The 13,229-nt window shown below is 29.4% G+C and overlaps 1 protein-coding gene across 1 annotated transcript; it reads right to left on the minus strand.

The window, feature by feature from the left end:
• Nucleotides 1-960: 960 nt before the first annotated feature.
• On the minus strand, nt 961-11,755 carry Zmynd8 (Zinc finger MYND-type containing 8). Its single transcript, XM_011502810.1, has 9 exons — nt 11,357-11,755; nt 9,221-9,655; nt 8,323-8,653; nt 7,005-7,185; nt 5,994-6,423; nt 5,071-5,424; nt 3,975-4,653; nt 2,875-3,286; nt 961-1,459 (listed from the first exon to the last, which is right to left on the minus strand). Exons 2-9 carry the CDS (start codon nt 9,628-9,630, stop codon nt 972-974), a joined length of 3,285 nt encoding a protein of 1,094 aa, XP_011501112.1. The 5' UTR covers nt 9,631-9,655; nt 11,357-11,755; the 3' UTR covers nt 961-971.
• Nucleotides 11,756-13,229: the final 1,474 nt, after the last annotated feature.

Consider the following 13,229-nt stretch of genomic DNA (forward strand, 5'->3'; position numbering starts at 1 on the left):
ATATACAGTTATATTGTTATACCTGACAGTCCATGAATATTTCTTGCAATTTCAAATTGAGCTTAATTTGTATTTTGCTTTGATGAACAATAAAGTAGAATAATTCTTAAATTTATCAGAACAAGGATAATAGACACTTGAATGCAAGTAAGGATAATAAATCTTTATTTTCATAAAAAAATTTATCAGTTTTAAATGCATATTTATGCAACTAGTAAACTTTTTAAAAATTAAACCTACATATGCATTTCACAAGTTGACGAAACATCCGTTGAGTAAATACGTTCTTAAGGTAAGCGTACAGTGAAATTTCAAAAATTATTACTACTAGTTTTGACATAACCTTTATGATACTTTTATAGCTTTCTAATGATCATAGTATATAAAGCTTATTATTACGTTTTTATAAAAAAAATCCTTAAATTCACATAAAATACTGAGTACCTTGTACATAATTTTGAAAATAGAAAAAAATGTTACAATGTTCAGTTATACAGTATTTTAATCCGAGATTTATAAGAAATTTATTGTACTTCACTTAAGACTAATTTAAAGTTTAATTTGTGTCGCTAATATTAAATGTTACATATATACTGTGGATGACTGTGGTGAATAGCTTAGAACGACATATTTTTTACAAAGAGAAATAATGTGCTTTATTATTCATTTATAACAAATATGTCTAAACGCAGAAATTATATAGTATATATATTTCACGAGCGCGTCAAAAATAGAAAGTACAATACAGGATTAAAAACCAAAGATTTTTCGCGATTTATTAAAAAGCTACAAAATAATCAGAAACTTGTAGATCCACTGAATCGTTCGTAATAACGAAAAAGAGGAACATGTAACATCTATAGGCCCACCTTAGCACTTATGGAGAATAATAGAATTTAAAGAAGTGAAGGAAACGACATTTACATAGAAAACCGGCTTTCATTCAGACTAGAGTGCGCAAAAATGCGACTCTAGGTTCTCCTCAAAACGGACATTTGTTGTGGTCTATTTATCACAAGCTTGGGCATCACCTGCTGCTGGCCTTTGGACGAAGAGCCGCTGTTGAACGACTGGGAACTTCCCCTCTGCTGGTGATGATGATGTTGCTGTTGCTGTTGCTGTTGTTGCTGCTGTTGATGATGATGATGATGATGATGATTTTGCTCTCGTTGTTGTTGTTGTTGTTGTTGTTGTTGTTGCTGCTGGGATTGGCCCTGAGACTTTTGGGCGCAGGTCGCCATATGCGAAGTCCAATGTTTCTGCTGGCACGGATAATCGCAGTAGGCAGTGTTCCAACAGCAGTAGAACATTGCCTCACGGCCACATACCACGCACCATTGTTTGCGTTTCGTCTCCTCGATGCAACGCAGCTTGTCGATCTCGGCCTCCCGGCGCGCGTCTTGCAATGCTCGGTACCGCTCGACTTCCATGCTCGCTTTCAAATCGCGGATTACAAGTTCTGCGGAGTAAAAGAAAACGAGAGTACGGTTATTTATCATTTGATCATTGATTTAGACAAGCTTTACAATAGTCATTAATACAAGAGGCTGCAAGTACTTGATATAACACTATTATAATATTTTGAATATAGAAGCAAGGTCAATGATTGTTATTCTTTAAATTATCATAAATTAATTTTTCTCATTAATTATTCCTGAATTTCTTTATTGAACCTTGAAATTGGCTAGACATAATTACCAAGTTCTAATTTTAAATTCATTATAACATTTTTATAAAGCTATTTAAAAATACGAAATTTTCGATATTACGTTTCTCATATTTCTTTTAAAAAATATAAATGATCAATATAAAATATATAATATAAAATAAAAATATACTTGCTTGTCTATCCTTTGACTTCACTATAATTATACATATATTTTCATACAATTTGTAATTAAGATTTTATAATAAAGTATATTTAATTATTGATACGAAAAGAAAATAGTATAGATTACATGCAATCTGTAGAATCTAATTGGTATAACAAATATACTTCCTTACTCAATTGTGAAAATCGATACTCAAACAACTGAATTCATTAAATTTGAATATATCAAATCAAACCAAAATCAATTTCTTCATTTCATATTTTCTTTATGACAATTATTTCAAATATGAAATATGAAAAATGACTTTAAGTATATAAATATGAAATATGTTAAATTAAAATAAAAAAACGAAAAATAAGATAATTATTCTAATTCGACAGAACATTATTGAGAAGTTAAAACATATTGGAATACATGTTAATATTTATTTGTTTGATACAAAAGTTAGTAACTTCTATGTTGAATATTTATAACTAAGAAACCTATTAAACATCAATTTTTTAACTAATTTCAGATCTCATTATAAAATATTGAGTAATAAATAGAAAAATTGATCATCATTTATAATAAATTCTTCGAGCAAGCTAATTTAATAGTGTTTTTGATAATTGAAATACATTTGATTTTCACTTTTAAAAATGAGGAAGACAGACTTACAATTTTCCATGGGAGAGAATATTTGTTTTATTTTAAAGAAAAGCAATAAAATAAATGGAAGGAGTAGTAGCAAACTTTATTGCAATTATAAACTTTTAGCAGTTTATGTCGATCATTGAAATTTGGTTAAATAAAAGAAAAAATGATACGTTATGCGGTTTAATATTTAAAATGATCTAGTCTAAATCTCGACAAATTTCTTGTGTACTTAATGTTTTTAAGCACTTAAATTCAAAAGCCATTCGTATTCTTTTTTGTTGTATATATTCGTAAATATGTAAATATGTTTTTGTACTTTTATGTACATAAAATGGTGGAGGAAAGAAAGTAAATGAAGAAGTAAAGGAATGAATAGTGCAATTGCTTTGGTAAGTAGTTAACTCACCGTTATTATGCTTAATCTCAGTAATCTCCTGTTGGTGCTCCCACTTCATTCTTTCCATTCTAAGTTTGAGATAATGGATTGTGGCCTCGTGGTGATCGAGTACGTTACCCGTACCCAATCCATTACTCTCCGCCGCATCCTTGATCGTGTCGGCAACGAGCTGGGCTACACGGTTCGCCAGATCCTTAGAATTTTGGTAAATTTGGGCGGTTGCGGGTCCTGCCTCCGGGGGTGGTAACTCGTACTGACAAGGGGGACGCATTTCGCTGCCTTGCGGTGGAATGTAGACCATGGCGTCACTGGTGTTCGAGCTACGAGGATACGAGGTGCTTGGTGTCATCACTTGAGGAAAGCTGGGCGGTTTGTTTGGAAACGACTTCCGCGCCTTGCTCGGCTTTCTCGCGATTGTCAACTAATGTCATGAAAAATATTGTGTTAATGAATTATGAGAGTTGGGTTTGAAAATCTCAATCGCTTTTATTTTGTATTAATTTGAATATTTGTAGATCAAATAATATTTTGAACTTAGACAGATTTACTTCGTCAAATTACTTCTCAATATTCAACATGTACGTAAGTCTTTTTTGAACAAACATATCACTTTATATTATTGTATTAACCCACCATAAAATAATGTATACCGTAACGATAAGCAAATTTAACAAAAGTCTGCAAAAAATGAAAGTGAAATTAGAATTGTACTACGTCTTTATGCTTATTGATTACACAGATCTGCAGCATTATGGCATCAACATTTTTACTTTTTACTAATACATTCTTGAGTTATAAGCTTTAATATTAAAGAATTAAAAAAATAAAATTACATAATGAGTAATAATGTTAATGACATTTTGAATTGTTGTACATTAATTACGTTAATTACATTCAACATTCGATTTAAATATGAATGAATATAATGTCTATTGGTAACAAAACTAATGATGATAATAATAACATACGAAGAGTATGTTATCATAAATTTAAGTATGTAATCGAAATTTGTTTTTCAATAAAATTCATGTTTATCATTATTATAAACATTATTAACAACGTATATATAATTACGTTATAAATAGTATAATTTACTTATATTTAATTACTTTGGGTTGCATATCATCCTTTGGTTCTTGTTTGATTATCGTCACAGCAGAATTTAATCTTGTTTCCTTGTCATTGAAATGCCTCGCAGATTCCGATGTATTTGAGTTTATCGCGTGATATATAGTTTTCGACTGTTCCTTTTTAGCCGATACAGGTATGGTGGTCATAGGTCTACTGGTCAACGAATCATCTTTATTGTTTTTTTGAATATTATTATGAGAAGATTTCATCGACTCTTTGTTCACTTTATGCAACATTTTATGCACCGTTTTATTTTCTAGGTGTGATTTTGAATTCATTTTTGCATTAGCAGAAATTACATTCGAAACTTTTTTTAAATTCGATTGAATGTAAATAGTCTGTGGCTTCTGCCCTGATGTATAAGTCTTAATATTTTCCATGTGATGTTGCAAACTGTTTGAGGGTGTTGAATGTACAACACTAATAGATTTACCTTCTACATTTTTTATGTTAATATTAGTCTTTTTCAATTCCTCTTTGTCGAGATCCTTTGCCAACTTTATCTTTTTTATACTATCACCTTTTATCTTTCTTATAGGTGTAATGTTCTTCTTAGAACTACTGTTATTAGATATTTCCACTATAGCGGTTATTTCAGGTGTATTATTTTTTATCAGTTCACTATTAATAGAAGAGGTTGCAAGGGTAGTTTTAGTCGTTGTAGTAGTAGAAGTAGAGGTAGTGATATTAGTATTAGTATTAGTAGTAGTAGCAGTAGTAGCAGCAGCACCAGTAGTAGCAGCAGTACTAGCACCAGCAGTAGTAGTAGTAGTAGTAGGAGCAGCAGCAACAATAGTTGCAGTAGCAGTACCAGTAGCAGCTGCAGCAGTAACAGTAGTAGTAGCAATAGTAGCAGTAGTAGTTGTAGCAGTAGTCACAGTAGTATTGAAATTAGTGGTATCACTGGTATTAGGGGATTTATTGCTCTTAGTAGGATTAGCAGTATTAGTGGTACTAGTGGTATTAGTGATATTGACAGTATTATTAGTAGTATTAACAATATTGGTTGTATTAGTAAGAGTACTTGTATTAATACTATCAGTAGTATTAATGTTGTTCCTATTAACAGCAGATGATATTCCATCAGGACTTTTACTTTTACTTTTTGTAATGATGACAACAGGTTCAACGACAGGATTTGCTTTATTTACAGATTGTTGTTGAGCCTCTGGAGATTTTTTTTTTCGTACTAACTTACGTTTTTCTACGGGACTTTCTATTATGCCATTTGTATTTGCTGTAACAGCATTCTTGAGATTTAACAGTTTTTTCTCCATTTTTGGCAGTATCACTTTATTATTTATGGGAAGTTGTATTTCTACCTTTGTAGTATCGGTCCGAATATTTTGAGGTGGATTGTAATCAGGTAATAACAGCTTTATTTGCATAAGATCATGTGGATCATACTGGATTTTAGGCTGTGCATACCTAAAGTTCAAACATCAAAATATTAATTATGTATTGTATTGGTTCGTGAATAACTAATTTTAAAAAGTAAATGACAATTGAGATAAAAAAGGTGAAATATATTAAAATGATGAAATATTCATTAATTTGGTGATAGTAAGGCTTATCAAATAATTAGGTATTATTAACTATTATCTTTGGGCATTTATTGCATAACTGCCAAAATTTACTTATCCTTATATTAAAAGGAAGTCTAATAAATTAATATTTTGAATTACCTATGCAACTTTACAATTAAATTTGGTTTACATTTTAAAGTATGTTATATAATATATTATTACAAAATTATATATTTATTTTAAAATTTTTGAATCAAAAGAACAAAAAGAAACGTAATTTATTTATCTAGGAAACAATTCGATGACATCCATAACAATCTTTTTATATTTACTGTTTTTTTAATTACTTTGTTCTTTTGTATATGCAATTTAGTATAAAATTGTATATCGTATATAAAATTTTGTATAGCAACAATAGCAATAGAAACATATATATGATTAATTGATAAAATTGACAATAAAAAATCGTGCCTAAATTCTCCAAAGACTTCCTCCAACTTCTTAGAGTGATCCTCGACTTCTTTAACGCATTGCTCCATTTCTAATTTTTTCTTTCTCGGTAGAACTGCGGGTGGTTCCTGGGAGTATAAATAGATATCCTTTGGTGAGACCCAAGCTCTGTCGTGTTCGCCGAAAAAGCGTACGTCCACTAAGCCTTGCGTATTTAATCTCGGCATTGCCTTGGCTGGCCAAAAAGGGAAACCTTTGAGCTTGGCCCAAACAATGGGATGTGGTCTGCGACAAGGCTCAATGAACCAGGAAGGTAGAGGTCGAGGCAAGTTGCGCCCGTGAGCAAAACAATCTGGGCATGCCTCTATTTCCGAAACTTCCTGTCGTGCTACCTTTAGCATCTGCTTTGCTGTATTCGTCAGCTTCGACGTATCTGCATAAACACCATCACCTATATATGTTTTTGCGAGAAAAGGACCCAATGATATTTATGAAAACTAAGTCTCTATTCGAAGAAATATAATACACGTCGATGATAATTTCTATTGATATTAGATGGTGTTCCTACTACTCATTTGTTCAAATTTGACATGCCAGAAATGGATTGAACAAGATAAAATGTTTAAATTTATTCTTACTAATTACAAAATAAAATATGTTTTACAAATCTAATTTTTTTCTTATACCCTGCAAATATTTGTCTCTTTTTAAAAAGGAACTCTGAAATCTTAGTTTTTAAACAAATATTAATGCGTTTTCTGTAATGATTTTCAATATAAAAGATTAAAATCCTGTGTATCAATATCTGTTTAAACAAGTATTATAAAAACTGTATATGATTAATGCAGTGCACAACATTAGTATGATAAATATGGTTTTTGTCACTTACAATACGTAATCTATATTTAAATTAAATATGATAGATGAAAAGTAATTCAACCTATAAAGATGTTGAATAATCATAGACAGAATAAAATATAAAACGAATTATAGATTAAAATAAAATAATTAAAAGAAAATGTATTAGCTTACATGTATTAAAAACTATGCAATTATGTTGAATCCATCTTGCATCAGCCATAAATGCGTCTGTACTACCATACAGTTTGGTACGAACATTGGATTCAAGTAAACTTAAATCCATTGGTTTAACAACATACTCCAGGTAATTAGGAACTTCATTTAGATCAACTGCCTTCCAAAATGGTGCAGACTACAATTTTTGAAAGCAAATACTTAAGGTTCAATTCTATTTAGAATTTATAACACATAATCAATATATTAATAAGATTAGTAAGTTAAATTGTATTTATTTATTTTTAGATTTGTATGTGCACATTTTGATTTGTTACATTGTATAGGAAAAATTAATAACTATTTTTGTATTTTATTTATATTAAAATTTTTGTTATAATAAATGGTTTATATTAAATAATACTTAAATTTATTGAAACTGTTCGTTAAATTTTTATAATCAATTCCTTTATTAAAGGTACTTGGGTAATATGTTATCAAGCTATTATTTTTTTTACATTTTGCTTTCTAGAAAATAAGTGAAAAAATGATTTGTTGCTTTATATCTTAAAATAATAAGATACAAATGTATGGATTTCAAGTTACCAAGCAATATTAATGCTTCACGAGAGGGTAAATGAAAAAAAAACTATAAAAACACTATAAAGTTGGAGATCAGAGAAGGTGGAAGGATAAGAGTGAGGGTGCCAGTGCGCGAGTGCGTGCGCGAGTGAGTGAGTGAGTGAGTGAGTGAGTGAGTGAGTGAGTGAGTGAGTGAGTGAGTGAGTGAGTGAGTGAGTGAGTGAGTGAGTGAGTGAGTGAGTGAGTGAGTGAGTGAGTGAGTGAGTGAGTGAGTGAGTGAGTGAGTGAGTGAGTGAGTGAGTGAGTGAGTGAGTGAGTGAGTGAGTGAGTGAGTGAGTGAGTGAGTGAGTGAGTGAGTGAGTGAGTGAGTGAGTGAGTGAGTGAGTGAGTGAGTGAGTGAGTGAGTGAGTGAGTGAGTGAGTGAGTGAGTGAGTGAGTGAGTGAGTGAGTGAGTGAGTGAGTGAGTGAGTGAGTGAGTGAGTGAGTGAGTGAGTGAGTGAGTGAGTGAGTGAGTGAGTGAGTGAGTGAGTGAGTGAGTGAGTGAGTGAGTGAGTGAGTGAGTGAGTGAGTGAGTGAGTGAGTGAGTGAGTGAGTGAGTGAGTGAGTGAGTGAGTGAGTGAGTGAGTGAGTGAGTGAGTGAGTGAGTGAGTGAGTGAGTGAGTGAGTGAGTGAGTGAGTGAGTGAGTGAGTGCGTGCGTGCGTGCGTGAGTGAGTGAGAGAGAGAGAGAGAGAGAGAGAGAGAAGTTCGCCTTACACCATGTTGATCTCTCATCCTCTCTACAACATGTTTGAGCATCATGCAGAGTTGGTCAACGGTCAATTGTGCCATTGCTTGGGAACGAGTCTCGGGATTCTCCGCCTGCAGAATGCCCGCACACTCGCCACATATCCAATTGCTAACAGATAGCGGGGGTGCTCCCCCCATACAGCGCCTGTGCCATGATCTTGGACAGACGCTGCATTGAGCTTCGACCGACTCCTTGTGACAGCGCCAGCAGAACCTGTCGCTCCTGGTATCCATTTTTTTTCGTTTGCCTGCGCTGCTGCCATTTTGTTCGACTGGCGAGCTCCTCGCCGGAGGTGTGCTACGTTTTCGGGAACATTTATAATATTTATTTTTTGTTCTGCACGATTGATAGTCGCTTGATGGAGATAAAGATAAATTGGTTTTTGCCTGCCAAGCTTAACAGTGCACGTGTGAATTTTTTTTTTGTGTTATGATACGCCTGTAAAGTATCGATTTAATTTCAAATAATCATAAATAATCGTAATCTTTATCGTAAGCTTCGGCAGGGACTTTTACGTTTTTGTATATTCAATGATACTTATGTATAACCAAACGCAATTATTTTTTATGTTAAAATAATATAGTATTATAATTTTTATACAAAGTTTGTAAAACATATACAACTCTTATCTCATTTGTATGCATATGTTTATTATTTATCATAACTAAGTAATTATTTCACTAAGCAATGACTTCCAGAGAACTTATATAATATATGATTTATAATAGGATCTATACAATTAGTGTGTATAATTGTATTCTGAATAATTTATGACTTAAAAATATTTTATAATAACTAATTATTTAACACTTATCTTCTTGAGATAAATATAATAAAATAAAATGAAAAATATAAAAAACTTACTTTGTACTCTTCCGTTTTCTTTTTCCCTCCTTTATCTCCTTAATTGGTACTGATGTTGATGAAGTTGTCTCCATTTCTGAATTTGTAGTATCTTTTAACAAACTAGAAACCTTAGCTGACCTATCATTATCTTTTTTCTTTTCTAATTCTACTGTCTTAATGATATTTTGTATATTGATTTTTATATTGTCTGTACTTTGGGGATCAAGAATCTCATTTTTAATTTCTTGTACCTTCTCACATATATCGTCCACATTTTCACTTTTAATATTTTCCTTCACCACCATGTTTTCTAAACTTACTATATCTTCTTGTTTCTCACTCTTCTTATCTTGTACACTTGAATCAGAAACTTCCATTTCACTAGAAGTATCCAAAATTTTATCTTTAATATTTTCATTCGAATCCATTACTTAAAAGTAGATATCACAATATCTGTAAAATAAGAAATATTACAACATTGTTTACATTTTATTGATATTTTGTTGCCACTTAATATTATACTACAAGTTCCTATAGTATGTATATTATTAACCTGATGTTAGCCCAATTAAATTCAGAAATGTAATTATAAAATTCCCAAGAATGCATTTATAATATTTTCTATCTATTTTCTTATATCAACTGCAGAAATTAAATAAAAGTATATAAAAGTTAATCTTTTCTTAATTAATGTTAGCTGTGAGGATGCCAGAACAGCTTCTGTTAAGTTTCAATGAACTTGTAGTTGGACTACTTCAACACAGAGGGCAATACTTTCCCCAGTTTCTGACTACCAATATAACTGTATATTACGTTATATAGGTATCAATTTAATATTTATACTCAAATAGATATAATTAACATATTATTAATTAAGATTATAAACACTACTGTAAAGTTTTTAAATAATTGGCAATTCTAAACATTAATAAGGCTTTTAACTTATACTCTTAAATTATACATATGTACATATTTATAATGCATATTTACTTAAATTATATTCTCTTAACATTACCAGAGTAAACTTATTATTTGAATACAATTATTTCATTTATTATATATTATCTAAAACTATCTACATTGACATTAGTTAAAGTTATATATTTTAAAAGTCAATATTATATCTATATTGGGACTACTTTACCTGTAAATTAACAACATATTAATATGCTGTAACTTTACAAATGCATGCACATATATAGATATATAAATACTCATGTGCATACATAACTCATGCAAACAATACTCGCTTTGATTAATATGGGTAAGGGTAGTTTAAAAAATTTATTTTAAAAACAATTTCTGATGTTACTTTTATCATTATTAGGAAACACTTATTTTTTATGAAAGGTTAAATAATAATTTTCAATAAATTTTTATAAATTTAACTTCAAATATAAATAAATAAATAAATAAATAAATGTATATATATATATATATATATATATATATATACATTCACACATATGTATAAAGTAAATAAATTTATATATCTTTTACTTAATTATATTGACTTCTATTAATTTTTTTTGGTACTTAACTGTAATATAATAGGTATCAGTGAAAGTGAAGTTAAATCATTTTATTTGCATTAAACAATGTTATAAAATTAATAACAAAATATAAATTAAGAATTATTTTTATAAAACATTTTAATAAAATGAATTTTTTATATAATTCCATTTTTGCTGATTCTTTACATTTTCTTCACATGCAATTTAGAGTAAATTAAGATATTATTAAATTAAGTCCTAAATTGGAAAAATGCAATTTAAAAAATAACATTATTCGTAATAGTCATAGTATAATTTAAAACGACACATGTTTTATGACATTAACTTTACGCGCGCGCGCGCGCGCAAGCATAACTGTATATGCATGTTCATGTGAGTATGAATGCACGCGCGTATGTATGCATGCATGTGTGCATCGGCATATGCGTGTTATAGAATCATGCATATATATATATCCACATGCAGGCATGTTTATGTGTAGATACACTCTCGTAACGAACGCGCGCACACATACTCTCTTGTTTTTACAATGTCTAAATAAAAATTTCCAGAAGATTCTGGAATGTTCAAAATATAAATGAACAAAAGAATTTATTTAATTAATTAGCTTTGTTCAAAGGGTCAATAACATCATCTTTACCTTTTGCCAAGCTCAAGGCTGCAACAGGATCATCAGGCACAATTTAGTTGGAGGACACTCTTGCTGAAAATTGTTCATTTCTATTTCAATTATTCTTATATATTGATTCCTTTTTTTTTATTCTCAGTTTTATTTATACTTATTAGGTCTTCTTTTATGAAATCTATTTTCTTCCCTTGCTTTGCTGTATAGATGGTACAGTTGTATTCTTACTCTATATTTCTCCTGATGTTGTTCAGCCCGTTATCGTAAGAGATTGGTGCTCCATCTCGCGAAATCACGACAAAACTTCGCCGGCAAGATAATCACGCGAGAGGTTAAGGGATATTTTTTTATCTCTGATGGTGGTTGCTAGGGTTTGCATCTTCTGGAAACGATAATTTTATATTATTTACGATACACTTTTGTTTTTTTTTTGGTCAACCTCTCGAAATTGTTTTTTTCGATTTTTCTATTGTATCATGAAAATCAATAAAAAATATATCTCAAAATATTCATAAAATTATCTTTCAATAATATATTACAGCTGTACCACAAAATATAAATTTAATATTTATCAATATAATAATTTAAAAATTATTTTACAATAAAATTTGTAAAGTTTTAGATGATTATACACATTTAAAATGTTACATGATTCTTAAACAACGTTAAACAATCTCAAGATGTCATATAATTTTTCATTCATGCTTAAATAAAACAAGTAAAATACTCTAATGAATATAATTCTAATACATTGTATTATTTAATTTTTTCATTACAAATTGAATTTTATTGATTAAAATATATTGTAAAAACTATATTTATACTTACAAAGCCTTCCAGCTAATTTTAATATGTTACTTAATAAATGTGATTTGTTATGTTATTTAATAAATGTGAAAAACTTTCTTATAAAATTCTTACAATTATTTTACAAATCTTTATTACATGTTATATTATAATTATGAATTAAAAATTTCCAATTATAGATTATCAATACAGCTAAGTTTAATTTGATTTATTTATTTTGAATAGCACATTTTTTAATATTATCAGTCATTTAGATTTTGATCAGTAAAAATAAAAAAAAATTATTTTTCACTTTTAGTCAAATTAAATAAATAATGATGTACTAAGAATTTGTAATATTTTTTATCATTCCATAACAATAAAATTTTTATTGAAAATTTACATTACTTGTTAATTGTATAAATTGGTTACCTTAAAAAAAATTAATAACTTGTTATAACATTAATAAAATTATAATTAATATTTTTAATTACTATAAATTTAGTGAAATAAAAAAACTTGTTAGGTTAGTTTTTCATATTATAAAAAAGAATTTTAATTTACTAAAATAAAATAAAGATCTTACCCTAAATTTGATATAAAATATAAAATAAATGTAAGGTTTTGTCGATAATACTGTTGGATTTTTTGTCTTTGCTTAAATCCTTTTTTGATGTAGGTTATATAGATACGTTCATTTCAAACATAATTTAGTCCTGAAAATATATGTATTCAAGTCATTGATTTTTTATAATTGATAATGTAAGTAAATTTTTGTTACCTTTGCCATCTATAAGATACGCCTGCGCATTTGTTACAAATGCAATGTAGAATTTGGTAATACAAAAAGAAATTACAAGTAAAATACGCCGTAAAATCAATCTCTTCGTAAGAATTTGAAGAAAATTTAAATTAAAAATGACTTTTTTTGAGATCAATAAGTATATACAGAAATGTAAATAGATATTGCTTTTCGTCCATTCATATTTACAATCTTAACGCATGAATTTTATTCCGATTTTAAGACCATACGTACAAAAAATTATTTTGCAACTTGTCATTTAATAGATTTATATCTACATATTTTTTTTTGATTCATATA

Source organism: Ceratosolen solmsi, unplaced genomic scaffold (assembly GCF_000503995.2).
Source record: "Ceratosolen solmsi marchali unplaced genomic scaffold, CerSol_1.0 scaffold15, whole genome shotgun sequence".
NCBI classification, from domain to species: Eukaryota; Metazoa; Arthropoda; class Insecta; order Hymenoptera; family Agaonidae; genus Ceratosolen; species Ceratosolen solmsi.